The sequence below is a fragment of the Ostrinia nubilalis genome, chromosome 2, assembly GCF_963855985.1.
Source record: "Ostrinia nubilalis chromosome 2, ilOstNubi1.1, whole genome shotgun sequence".
In the NCBI taxonomy this organism is placed as follows: domain Eukaryota; kingdom Metazoa; phylum Arthropoda; class Insecta; order Lepidoptera; family Crambidae; genus Ostrinia; species Ostrinia nubilalis.
The window spans coordinates 11,646,501-11,661,070 of record NC_087089.1 but is presented as its reverse complement, the minus strand read 5'-3'; the positions used below and the strand labels follow the sequence as shown (position 1 = coordinate 11,661,070).

At 39.9% G+C, this 14,570-nt stretch overlaps 1 protein-coding gene across 1 annotated transcript in view; it reads right to left on the bottom strand.

Annotated features, from left to right (window-relative positions):
• Positions 1-14,570, bottom strand: part of LOC135078706 (E3 ubiquitin-protein ligase TRIP12) — a 68,409-nt gene that overhangs the window by 10,006 nt on the left and 43,833 nt on the right. Inside the window, exons 29-38 of the mRNA XM_063973257.1 lie at positions 11,384-11,564; positions 10,712-10,809; positions 10,293-10,430; positions 9,843-9,967; positions 9,319-9,471; positions 8,383-8,600; positions 7,971-8,062; positions 7,172-7,400; positions 6,302-6,584; positions 5,687-5,862 (exon numbers count right to left, since the gene is read on the bottom strand). Coding sequence (XP_063829327.1) covers positions 5,687-5,862; positions 6,302-6,584; positions 7,172-7,400; positions 7,971-8,062; positions 8,383-8,600; positions 9,319-9,471; positions 9,843-9,967; positions 10,293-10,430; positions 10,712-10,809; positions 11,384-11,564 — 1,693 coding nt within the window. The remainder of the gene's footprint in view (positions 1-5,686; positions 5,863-6,301; positions 6,585-7,171; positions 7,401-7,970; positions 8,063-8,382; positions 8,601-9,318; positions 9,472-9,842; positions 9,968-10,292; positions 10,431-10,711; positions 10,810-11,383; positions 11,565-14,570) is intronic.

The following is a 14,570-nucleotide window of genomic DNA, read 5'->3' as shown; positions in this document are numbered from 1 at the left end:
GCAGGGGTCCATTCTGGGTCCATTCTTGTTTCTTATATACATTAATGATCTACCATATTTTGTTAAGGACTCTTGCGAAATCGTGTTATTTGCTGATGACACATCTTTGATTTTTAATATCGACAGAAGTAAAAATAACTTTGACGATGTAAATAATGCACTAACAAGAGTTTTAAGTTGGTTCACTACAAATAATTTACAACTCAATGCAAAGAAAACAAAATGTATAAAATTCTCTTTGCCTAACGTAAAAACAGTTAGTACTCAAATAGAACTTAATAATAATGCAATCGATCTGGTAGACTCTACTGTATTTCTGGGAATTACCCTGGATTCAAAACTCCAGTGGGGCCCCCATATAGAAACTCTGGCGGGAAAGCTCAGCTCAGCGGCTTTTGCAATAAAAAGGATACGGTCATTAACCGATGTTTCAACAGCTCGCTTAGTCTACTTTAGCTACTTTCATAGCCTAATGTCATATGGAATCATGCTATGGGGCAAAGCTGCAGATTTTGAAACAATATTTATTTTGCAAAAACGTGCGATAAGATACTTGTATAAAATGAAAGCAAGAGCATCCCTTAGAGAATTGTTTAAAGAAATTGGCATTCTCACGGCCGCTTCACAATACATCTTAAACTGTATTCTATTTATTCAAAAAAATATTACTGAATTCAAAAAGAAAAGTGATATTCACCAAATTAACACTAGAAATAAAAATAAATTGGCTATACCCGCTTTTAGACTTAATAAAGTGTTTGCCTCTTTTATGGGACAAGGTATCCATTTTTATAACAAAGTCCCTGATAAATATAAAGAGCTACCGTATAATAAATTTAAAGATATAGTTAAAGATCACATGCTTAAAAAAGCCTATTATACAACTCGAGATTTTCTTAATGATAAGTCATCCTGGGAGTAGGATTATGGTCCTCTCATGCTCGCACTAAAAAGAATTAAAATGAAAAGTAATGTATAAACTCATAATAATTTCTCAAATGTTATAGTGTCATGCTTCTCAATCTGGACTGTTACTTAGCTTTACTATTAGTTTTTTATTTTAAAGAGATAACTTGGAATTGTCATTCTCACTAAAATGTCTCTGGGGTGGTGGCGTAGTGAGGCGGGTCGTTACATTCCCTCTAATATGGTCGAGTGAAGCGATGGCTGGTTCACTCGTCATGTCTGTGAACAGGCGCTGCTTTCGGGGACTGGTCAATCCAAGTTATTCAAATTTATGTATGCGAGTCATTTCTACTAGTATCTTAATATGTAAGTCTAGATATTAGCACGTCACTACCTTGTTTAATATACCACGCAATCTTGTATACCCATTCTTATAAGATACACCATACAAGAATGCATGGTAAATTCAGTGAACTGCTCCTGAATCGAATGTACCTACTACTACTATTTCTATTTATTTATATTAACCGGCAGACAGTGGTGACTGAGTTTGTTGCGGCGCTTCTTCTCAGCACTTGCCAAATGTTGGTCTCGAAGCGCTGGTAGGGTAAAAAGATTATGAGACATGTAGAGGCTCCTTAAGAGCAAAATGACGATTTGTAAGAACTATTTATTAGTCCAAACAAATAAAGAAATTTTGACATTGACTTTGACTTTGACATTGATACTTTTGGAGTTGGTGCAGGCAAACTTTACATGTTTCATAATCTTGGCACCGACTCCAGAAGTATCAATCATGGTATACCTACATAAATATTAATAATTCGTCCTAATAAATAAGTAGGTAATTAGTAATTATTTTTCTACGTTTTAGTGTAGGTTTTTTGAAGTCGGTTTTATTTTTTTTTATAAAATTTTATAATTTGTAAAATATTTGTAACAGTTTGTTCTAAGTTTAGTTTTACAACAGTATTGCTGTTTCAGCTGTCACTGTGAAGCTTTGGGATAATAAATAAATAGAAAAAATATTAACATAAATATTTATTTAAGTTTTTATGTTCATTATCATAATATGCCAATTTAAGTTACACTGTGTGACAGTCTTTGACACTAAACAAACTCTTCAGCTTAATAATACCTACCTACAGGGCGTTTTTATAGTTACTCTTGCTGATGAAACAAGAAGGGTTGATTCTACTACTGAAATACAACTACTTTTCTTACAGGACCAATATCAAATTCTCAAAAAAAATCACATTCTCGTGATGGTGATAATTTCTATGGAGAGGTTTTTTTTTTATATTCGGTCTCTTGGGATAAGTTATTCCATTTGAGCAGTAGAATTAATCCTTTTTATTTGATCACATATAAAAATAACACAAGTGTTTAGGAAAACTTCTTCTTTGGTATGGTATCACTACGGAGTTATAATGGCGGCAACTCTGTATCACTGACTTGTAACTTTCAAACAGTATGAATAATAAGGGCACCACATTGGTTTTCTTTCTGAAAAAAGGCTTTCACTTTTAGTACTAACCCTTTAGCACTATTTAATTGAAATAAAAATACAATAAACGCACAGAAGACTGAAATTGAGTCAACTGACGTGACATTTATAATTTGTTGACATTATGACAGTTTGACAAGACTAGGGATTGAAAAAGTTTTAATTGAAAAAGTAAAATGACAATTTATTAAAACGATTTACAAGGATTTATAATCGATTAAAAATATTTATAAAATGTTCTGATACTTGCCTGTAGCGATTATCCAATCCTGGTTTCTACTGAAAAACTACCTCGTGGCAATTTTAATAAAATAATAAAATCTTTATCTTCTCTTTCACAATCTATAAAAGTTCATTTGGTCTTTTTATATTCTTATACATGCGCTATGAATGAGGGTTTTCGCGATTGAAAAATCCGCGAGATGGCAATACGTAGACGTGAGGTCCAAATGCTGCATGATTGATTATTTTTGACATGACATTGACAGATATGTCAAAATCCACCAATCATGCAGCATTTGGACCTCGCGTATACGTATTGCCATCTCGCGGATTTTTCAATCGCGAAAACCCTCATTGGCATAGATTATAAGAGACTGGCAACTATACTAGGTTGATATATGTTTCTCTCATTCAACTGGCATTGGATTCAACATCGGATTCTGACACTTTTACAGTTATGATACCATGAATATCAGTTTATGGTCCTAATTATTTTCATTTTATTTACGACCTTCGACCAGTTGGACACTTTAGATAGCTTCTTGTAATAGTGTCAATATCTTTTTAGCTTTTAACGCAAATCTAGTCTTCTAATCGATTTATTTTATTTTCAAAATCGATATTTTATTGTCTATGATGGCCGCAGGAACATCACTATACATGGACTCCCAGCAATAAAGTACGGTAATGCCTCGTACAGATTTTATCGGCAAAAATAATGGAACTTGATAGGTTTTAGACCATGCCACGCACCAAAACGTCCGGAAGTTGTAATAGTATTATAGAATAAACGTTAAAAGACTTATTTATTTAATTTTTCAATGCTTAAGTGTCCATTAGAATGAAAGGGTGCTTAATGTATTAAAAAAAATAGAAAATAATTATGATGGGTTAATGTTTTTTGGCGGTTTTTTAGGCGGTTTCTGACAATGTCCTTTGTAGCAGCAAACTGAATAGAACAATAAAACAAAATAAGAAAATCTAGTTATTATTTTATAAAAAAGGAAGTACCCAATTTAATTATTTTAAACAAAATTCAATATTTCTTCAGTCATCTTCTTCGTGAATTGGTCGCCCTATCACATTTTCAATATTAAGCATTTTTTATAATACCTACATATTTCAATTCCACCAACAATGACCATTATGCCCAATTGGCTAAAGTGCGTTTCCAGCCCCTAACTTAAAGGAAAAAAAAATGTTAGTTTATTATAAATCATTTAAATAGATCAATATTTTATTTCACATAATTACATTTACAAATTTATTATATTTAGCAAAAAAACTGCAAAACATATCCAGACGACCCAACTCCACAAAGCATGTCTTATATTCTAAAACTTACATGAACATACCTACACAAATTTGATCGGAGAAAGAAATGTACTCAATATTAGGTATATCATAAACTGTAACAATAGAAGGACAAAATAATAATCGAAAATGGTTAACACAACACTAGTGCCAACTCTAAATTCCAAACGACGCACAGGGATAGGTATTTCAAATTTACCGAGTTTTCGCTTTTTCCTCTTTCCTAAGGCGAACTTTTATATTAAGCCGCTTGCGGGCTTTAGTTGGTGACACAATTTTAATATAGTTATCCATGGGAACTGTCTGAATATCGCAAATAAACAATTAAAAGCGGGAGCGCATGGTGCCACTGGTCGCTGAGTTTTCGTCAACTGGCGGCTATGTTGAAGAAACGCAATTACCTGATTGGCTCTCATGGACTTAGCTACGTTTGAAAAAAAATGTCTCATGGATCTATCTCTCTTAGATAAAATATTACGACTTTAACGGCTTATTTCTCAAGAACCACGCTGATTTATACACGACTGATAAAAATGTTTAAAACATATTTTTTTTTCTCTTTGATTTGACACCAAAATCTCAAAAAATCTTAGAATTGGATTTATCCGAGTTTGAAGTTAAGCGACACGAATGTCCTTTTTTAAGTTGCCTCAAGACACTGAGAGGTAAATAAGTAGTTAATATTATTCATGATAATTCGTGCTAAATCATGTATTTCCTCCGCCATTTTCCGCAGTTTGGCACCTCACGTCACATCATTTTACCGAAGTCAGCCCTATAGCTTCGGCGCAGTGCCGATCACTGACGTTTGTCAACAAAATGATGCTTGACTCTTGAGACAGGCTAAATTACACCATATTGTTAATGACATTGAGCATATATTTTTTTAAATACCTTCGCGAAGTAAAACTTCTGTACGTAGTACTTATTATTATTCTGTGATATGACCCTCTAAAAAGATCATCACTAGTTTTATAACAAAATGTTTCATGACAAAAATCGACTCTTGCGCACACTGTCTCCCCAGTAGCAACATCATGTGCCCCTGAACCCTAAGTGCGTCTTCAAATTAGACGCATAAAGTAGCGCTGCAGTAACGCCACTGTGCCGCTCTTTCAGCGCCACTATTAGTTTTCATACTTTTCATATAGCCGCACGTCTTTATCACACTGTCAATTTGGTAGTGGCGATGCAACAGCGCATCTAAAACTGTATGAAAACTATGAGTGGTGCAGCAAGCTTCAAGCTCGCCACAATGCTGCCACTGTCTTCGCGCGTCTAATTTGAAGGCCCCCTAAAAAAACTCCGAATAACAAAAGAAGTAGCAGCCAAACCAGAGTAAATACAAATGAGTAGGTTATCTTCATAGAAACGCACCGAGCGCGGTTTGTATGTGAGCACGCCAATACGTATGCGGCGCGCACGCACACACTGACAAAATTTAGCGTGGATTAGCGGGGAGCCAAACTCACCAGCGGACGACTGGTCGTCCAGGGAAAAGTCGAAGGAACCCGATCGCGTGGCAGGTCACCAATGCGCTGGACCGACCAAGTGAAAGCAGCAGTGGGAGACGGCTTATGTGACTGCACCAGACAGTCTACCAATAGAGAGAGATGGAGGGAGATCGTGCGGAGAGTTGAATCCGCCTCTACAACCGATGTGTACAACGCCTCAACGTGACCACGACCGCTCTGCCAAGAGCGTAACGAATAAGAAGAAGAAGAAGAAGAAACTCACCATCCGTGAGTCCATGACAGCCTTGGCCATGAACTTGCCGAGGAAGCGGAACTTGGCCTTGACGCGCGACAGGTGCGAGGCGCGCACGTTGCGTCCCACCGCCTGCGGGAACAAACCGCACGGCCACGACACGTACGTCGCGTCTGGAGCGGGAGACGGGATCGATGTCTCTTTTTCTGTTGGGGAAAACGGTTGGTTATAGCGAGATGTATTTGAGCTGATTTTTTATGAGTAAATCGCTAAGCTGGTTGCAATAGTAATGTGATAACTACGTTACTAGTCGAAACGAAATAGTAGTTAGATTCAAAAGTACATTTTGGGATATCTTGCGCATTGTTTTTTATGCAGTGACTTCCGAATTATGAAATATATTTTGACAGGCGCCCCGATAGGGGCTCTCCCTTATAAAATCAAACTTTCAAAATTATTGTAACCCCTTTTAAGACTTTTTGCGCTCTTCTAAGGTTTTGTGATCTTCAGATGAAAACCCTGTTTTGGAAGATCATTTCTTATTTTCAGGGATGTGCATCACAATTCGCCAACCGAACAGTGATCAATCGCTGCTGGCTAGATTCTGCTCGATGTTCTGCTGCGTTAGAATGGTAGAACACGCACCCAGGTCGGAGGGCTCGGGCGCGCGCTCCTCGTCCAGGCTGAGCGCGTCCCGCACGGAGGAGGCGAGGCGCGCGGCGGCGTCGGCGGCGCGGTCGCTGACCACCGGCGGCTGGCTCTTGACGATTTCGCCGCCGAACGACGTGGCCTTCTGCTTGAAGTTCTCGCTGCCGTGCCACACGTCCAGGTCAGCGCGCTGCATCTCTTGCGACACCAACGCGTAGAACTCGAGGGTCGGGCCGAGGCCGGTGCCGACCTCGTTCTCATATTGGATCTCCAGTAGAGCCTGAAATTGATTGAACGTTTTATGAACTTTTTTTGACGTTAACATTGCTAACACTGCACATTGACTTGAGGATCAAGGCTTATTAATGTATATTAGCATACTGGTTGGGTTTTATTAGAAACCAAAGGTCCTGACTATACAGGAGTTGCACCGGTGGTATAAGTCCTGAAGTTTGGAGGGTTTTAACAAGCAGTAGCTATATAGAAACCAACCTTGGAGTGCGCGAACTCTTGCATAACATGCTGCACAGTGCGCTTGCGGCGATCGAGAACTATAACACATACCTTAGAGTGCGCGAACTCGTGCATAACGTGTTCAGCCTGTCGCAGCACGTTGTGTCGCTGTACAGTGCGCTTGCGGCGATCCAAACGCGGTGCTACCCGCTCGGCGTCCGCGCCGCCCGCCGCGCCGCGCTCGCCGCCGGCTTCCAACAGTCGTTGGAGCGCGCGAGATAGCGGTCGAGACGACTATAACACGTACCTTCGACGCAGCACGTTGTGTCGTTGCACGGTGCGCTTGCGGCGATCGGCGTCGACATCACACGTCAGTAAAGTAAACATTTATAACAGCGTTCCACCATCACGTACCTTGGAGTGCGCGAACTCATGCATAACGTGTTCAGCCTGTCGAAGCACGTTGTGTCGCTGCACGGTGCGCTTGCGACGGTCGAGGCGCGGCGCTACTCGCTCGGCGTCCGCGCCGCCCGCCGCGCCGCGCTCGCCGCCCGCTTCCAGCAGCCGTTGGAGCGCGCGGTCGCGGTCGAAGGACACCACGTAGAACAGCAGGTGACGGCACTCGAATGGGAACACGAACGGGCTGGGGAATAAATTTAATATTAGCATCGAATGCTTCTATTGATGCTATTAACTAACACTAAAGATTTCTGTGTAAACTACACTCGCGAGCAAAAGTATGGAATCACCCCATTCGTTTTGAGTAATCTTTGTAGCTAAACGACTATGAAGATTAAATTAAAAATGGTACCAGTTTAAAGGTTACATTACAAACTTTAACTTGATACCATAGATGCATAAATAGTCATTGAGTTCTTCAGATCGTTGGGAACAAAACACAAGATGGTGATTCCATACTTTTGCTCGTAAGTAAGTAAGTGTATTTACAAAAAAAAAAAGTATTTAAGTATGTTTATATCCGTTGTCTAGTACCCATAGTACAAGCTTTGCTTAGTTTGGGACTAGAAGCGCAGTGTAAAATGTCCAAGGATTATTTATTATTTATTAAGTATAGTAGACAAGCAGTAAATAATAGTATTGGTAAATTGGGTAATTCATAAGGTGTCAAAACGCTCTCCCATAGAGTTGTATAGCGATGGACAAGCCTAGCATAAAGATGTAATGTCGCCAGTTAGCAAACTTCATAACTCACCAAGCATATGCGATTTTCTTCAGCCATGGAGGAAGATTTCCAGTCATGATCACAAGTGGATCTTGGAGTTGACGGTTAGCTTTGGCAGCGAGCTGAAAGAAAAACCAAACAGTCACTATTAAAATTGAGAATTACTGTGAACAAGTGCAACATTGAAATAAGCTGTGCCTTAAATAAAATAAATAAATAGCACTGTTTTGTAGCAAAACAGCAAAATATTCCAACTACATAAGACGTATATTACCATTGAAAATGCTTATTAGATGCCTGAGACGTATTTTTGGCCATAGCTCCGAGGATTTTGGGAGGATCGAGATGGAAATAGTACCAAGAGTTGAGGAATTTATCGACAGGCTTTTTTTGGAATTTTGCTATTATGTAAAAAAGTCAGGTCTTTGGGCGGTTTACAAACCTTGGCATTGATGAACTCCGCGTTGGGCACAAGAGGCCTCGGGTCTGGCAGGCACACGGCGCGGTACAGCGTGTGCCAGTGCCGCGACAGCGCGTGCAGTGCGCGCAGCACGCCCAGCGCTGGCAGCGAAGCATCGCGAAGCTCGCCGCCGCCGCCGCTGACGACCGGCGAGCGCAGGATCACCACTAGCGGCGAGTCGCGTGAAGGGACCACACCCTCTGTGGATTAGATGTGATCGTTAACAAATGACGAGCGAACAAATTGCATGACGTTTCTCCACTATTGGATATGCCTTCTAGAGAGCAGAGGGAAGCCTACTTTATTCGAAAACAACTGTTTTATGCTGCAATCTCGCATCACAGCGAATTAGTTATTTATTAAAAACTAGCTTTCCGCCCGCGGCTTCGCCCGCGTGGAAATTTGTCTGTCACAGAAAAACTTTATCGCGCGCGTCCCTGTTTCAAAAACCAGGATAAAAACTATCCTATGTCCTTTCCCGGGACTCAAACTATCTCTATGCCAAATTTCATCAAAATCGGTTCAGTGGTTTAAGCGTGAAAGAGAGACAGACATACAGACAGACAGAGTTATTTTCGCATTTATAATATTAGTATAGATAAGGGGTGATGAAAGAGATGCAAATGCTACACGAATGTTTTAAAATGCATAAAAATATAAGACATCCATGAAGTAGGCGAATCTTGGGAATTGGAATCACTTCATCGGACTGACAGATAAACATTATCCTCTGAAACAGAATCTTATTTATTTCTTGACAATACACCTTAATTCTAATCTAACTAGTAACCAGTAGGCTCTAAAATGCACTCGTTATCCTATGTGGGAATCAAGCTCATAAGAGTAGTTTTATTTTCTAGAATAAAAACAACACATGTAAAATGCATTGACTTCAAAGCTAAACAAAATAAGGCATACCATTCCACAGCATGTCAGGTTTCCGGCGGGATGACAGCTTCGTAGGCTGTCCTTTGCCCTTGCGGCTGGCGGCGGCGTCGGAGCGCGGCGGCTCGCCCGCCTCCACCGCGCGGTAGTAGATCGTGTGCGTCTGGATCCAGATGCCCGCGTTTGCTGTAAGAATATTGGGGGTTAGATATCGACTCTTTAATCTACTCTTATTTACAAACAAGTAAAGTTTATCTGTAGCAAGTAATCTGTGGAAATATTAATCATATTTGGCAAAATCTTTCACCAGTAGAATGCTACATTGTATTGTTTTGTAAGTGATATACAGGACGAATAAGGCCAAAACTCTTTTTTCTAAACCAGTTACGAGATATTATGCAAAATTATATGGCAAACTGTAAATAATTCAGATAATATTCTATTTGACACGAGAATTTTTTTATCCAAAACCAGGAAGCTCTTGGTCTGCATCTCACCTAATATAGACGTTATGAAATAGATTGAGTCAATAATGCAACGGACTATAAGATACATACCCAGTGGCGTCTCTGTGTCAGTGTCAGCATCGTTCTGTTCGCCGAACTGCCGCACGGCCTGGTACACTGTCATATTGTATGGCAGCACCGTGTCGCCGATTAGGAACTCCAGTTTGTGTTCAGAGCTAGAAAACAATAATTTTATTACAAAAAAGGTGAGAGAGAGGGAAAGCGCGGGAGAGAGAGAGAGACAGAATGGCGTGAATGACCTTGGAAATATGGGTTATTATAGTCCGTATAGGTCGCGCAACGAGAGTTGAAGCCATCAATACAAGCAGCTGACGTCTTGCGAAGTCAGACTGACATGTGCTTTCTATTTTGCTTGCAGGCATTTAACAAGAGCAAGGTAGCTATTTTATTCGATATTTTAACTTGAATGTGTTGTTTATATTAATTGTTTATGGGTCCCAATCTATGGTTATATTGCATTGTCTATTATTGTGTACGTACTCTGTGGGGTGGTGGTGCGGCGGCGTGGCGAGCGAGTCGTCGACGTCGTCGTCGGAGGCGGCGTCGTCGTCCGAGTGCGCGCCCGAAGCCGACCCGTCGCGCTGCCGCGTGCTCGCGTAGCCGCGTTGTGCTAGATATCTGGAAGAGTAAACAAAGACTTAATTATTTCGAATTATGACGTTGAAGTTGTAAGAGGCGACTAAAAACTTCCTAAAAAGTCTGGCAAACGTGGGTAGTGTAGGCCAAATCTTCCATTTGTTTTTGGAAAACTTTTAGAGTTCGACATTCTGCAGCGGAGATTAGATGATGATGATGAATTATGCACCCTAAAATTTTACAGAGAAGAGAGTTCCAGAAAATATTTGCTTAAAATCATAAAAGTAACCAAAGAACTAATAAGTAAAATAATATTAACTCACCTTTCAATGGCTTGGACTAAAGCTAAGGGGTCTATCCGAACTACACCGCCCTTCCATTGTTTCAGGTTGGTGCAAGTGGGATGACGTTTGAGATCACACTGAAAAGAAATAAACAATATTAATGATATAAAAGGAAGCTTGCATCCTTTTAGGCATCTAACAAAAATGCTTTATGGATTTTTATACACGCTCGGAGCTGCGTTCAGCGATTGCTTGCTGCTGCTTTTTCAAAATGTACGGGCTCGCCCTGCTATTGGTCGGTTCTAGGGTTATGCTAAAGCCGACCTTATCGACAATCCGTCCACGACCACGGCGAGCGCTAGACATGTCTAATTTTGTGTATTTATGAATGTTTTGTTATGGCGGATTTACACTATGCGGAAATTAGCCGAGTCAAGTCAAAAAAACAGAGGAGTGGGGATGAAATTCATTCATTTTTCATCCCCACCCCTGTTTTTTTGACTTGACTTGGCTAATTACCGCGCAGTGTAAATGCAGCATTATACTAGTATCTTTTGATGTGTTTTTGAACGAATACTTGTTTCGTAATGTGACTTGCCCTCATTTAGGACCCCGACCAGCTTCATAGCTGGCGTTGGCTGCTGTCATCAGCAACTTTCGATCTAAGTGGTAAGGAGTGGTGGGCGTTGGTAGATTCCTACTGGCACTTACCATGAGCTGGTGCGTGTTGAAGAACTTGAGCGCGGAGGTGGCGGGACGCGCGGGCAGGTCGTGCACGCGCACGGGGAACTGCTCCAGGTGCGACACGCACGCGTTGACTTTGGCCACGAGCGCGCCCATCGCGCCGCCGCCCATGTTGGCTAGGAAGCCTTCGTTCTCCTCCCATTCGGTGCTGGGGAAATATTAACACATAAATAATGGAACCTTGCTTGGCATGTGGAAAAGATGTAAGAAACGTCTTCAGGAGGAGCCACTAGCGTCTTTCGAGCGCGTCATCTTGCCAGCGCCCCATAAATTTTGTCACGTATGCGCGGCGCCAACGCAACGTTTTTTCGGACAAAGTAACAGCGGGGTAAGGGAGTTGCGTTACTCGAAACTCAAAAGACGCTAATGTGGGGTCTTTAACTATACAGGGTGTTTCAAAATACCCCCTAAAGCCTGAAAGGGCACAGAAACTGAAACAATCTGAAATAGAAGCCGTTGTTCCTATTGTCATATCTTGAACGGTTTTGGAAATAACGTACATCGAAAGTTTCCAAAAATATCGATATGAATTCCCTCACTTTCGATCAGCTGCAGCGGGGTTCATCGAACGCAAATCATAGACTTTGTATTTTTCAGAATGTCAATTAGCCGCATTTTTTGCCTACTTCCTTTATCGATGTGTTAAAAGCATGTTTGTTCGTTAAATAAACATTTTAAATAGGTACTCACTAAAACTTTACATGGGTACGTACATTTGAAAAATTTTGTGAAAACTTCATCTATCGAAATCAGGCCACTTGATGGAAAAAAAATCGTAAGTAAATAACTTTTTCCGATAGCAACATCACTACTAATGATAGTTTTCAAACATTCTTAGACAACAGAAAAAAAATAAAAAAAATCCGTGAAATTCCAGGTAGGTTACGTTACCGTACCTTCAGTCGAATTCTGTTATTATTTAATCTTTGAAATTGCATTTCCGCCCATCTTTAGCTTACTCCTAGTACCCTTCCTGGTACCACCAGGAGTAAGATTGAATTGTGTTCCGTATAAAAATAAGCATTTAGTAACCAGTTTGTAAGTTCACCATAAGCACCAATAAGGCCTCATAATTACGGAGCCGCAGCGCGTGATGCGGTACTTATTATCGCACGCATAAACACAAAAAATATTGATGCGAGACGGGTGAAGTGGTGGTGCCAGCCTCTCTTCGCGCGGTGAATCCCGCAACAATAAACGCCGTGTGAGACGCATCGAAGCCATCCGCAGGATTCGGCTGCAAATAACGTTCCATTTCAAGAATACGCGTCTTAAATCGCTTTTCCGTAAAAGCACTCATGCACACACAATGCCAATGTTTGAACTCAGTACGTCGCACAACGTATGAGGCCTTAGTTTTATGTCATTGGATACAGAGGCGTTCACATCATATTTTACAAAATCCTTGCAAAATGGCTCCTATTTAAGCAGCAAAAAGTTGATGTGAACGCATCTGTACCATTATTATTATTTTGTAATAATTTGCCAATAATAATAACATTAATAGCGGCATTTAAAAAATGCTGAGAATTTAAAACAATTCTAAAATAATAATAATAACAACAACAACAAAAAACGTACATTTTGACAAACATTTTATTTAGTAAGGCAAGCGCTCAAAGAAAGGCCAACGCGGAAGCAAAAGTACTAGGGAAACATCAGTGCTTGAGCTTAAGCATTTTGGGTTTTCAGTTTCTTTTACGAAACCCTAATTGACAGTGATTGTAAACATTTTTACTTAGAATTTTTTTTGGTGGCTTGTTTTGAGTTTGCACATTTGCATAGTAACGGTTGGCACCTTTTAAACCCGCGCGTTCGCGGGGGAGAGTGGGGCGCCTTACTACATTTTTCAATTATCCCAAAAGTGAAATTTTAAGTTCGTATGAAGCATCGTATCGTACAACTCCGTGTAAGTTTTTCCCTCCATTCGATAAAATTTGTCGTATCAGAAAAATCGAAAAACATTAACTACTCACATCCATAATCATTATTTCAAAACACATAAATGCCTAGTCAATGGTAATACTAACTTACCATCAGGTGAGATCGCGGCCAAATGTTTAACTATTCATTTAAAAAATATGTTTTTATTTACTCATAAACCTTTCTTTAATAAATTTCAAAATCGCCTCGTACTTTTAAACTTAAAATCTTAAAAATCAATGAAATATTAAAATAATACCCAAAGAAAATGTTGGCAACCTCATTAGTGGGCAGACGCTCGGGAACACCACCCCCCGCCCCATCTAACGGCTAACTCGTGCGCAGCGCTGCGCGCCTGGTGGCGCCTGGTACACAATGGGCCGAAATATGCATTGCGTACTTATTCCGGACCAACAATATTTTTTTATTCACAACTAATTTTAAACATGCCTTTTGTATGTTAAACTTTTGGTGGTACAAATACTCTTAAGATTGTGTATGTAATTCTAACTCAGCAAACTCTTGCTGTAAACGTAAACTTATTACAAAGGTAATGCTAGAACATAATCACGGGATGATATTACTTTAATATGCTTAAACTAAACAAGGCGGCTGAATAAAGGTATGGGAGAAATAATAAGTAGGTGCGCGTTATTGACACTGATATCAGAACGCCTAAACATTGAGGCTCAGTCAAAGAGAAGGTGACCTTTGTTCCTTAACTCGCCGAGCCTATTATTTACTTGTCACTCAATGTTTTGTTAAATTTATTAATTATCTCTTTTTCAAACAAAATAAATCAAAAATAGCACAAAAAAGCACAACTATTTGAATTGCTCATCTCACTCATCTGTTTTCGGAATGCAGATCATAGATTTAAAAAGATAGCTGATTCTGGTTTTACATTATTTGTAGAACAGTCATGTTTCTGATGTTGCAGTAAGTTAAGAGGACTGTTTATTATTAACAGAGATGCAATTAATGTTCCCGTGTAAACACGTTTAGGATTGTTATGTTAAGTAGGTAACTAAATTTTACAATATTATTTTTTCGGGTATGTTGGTGGGTGGGGCTTGTCACTTGACACCTTTTGACAAGCAGTTTCACACTAATTATGAGACATTTGGACATAGACTTAAAATTAAGTTAAAATTTAGTTACCTACTTAACTACTTAGTACGTGTAAATCAGTCTTAGGCTGCTTTTGTAAAAGTGAAAATTATTAAGGGAC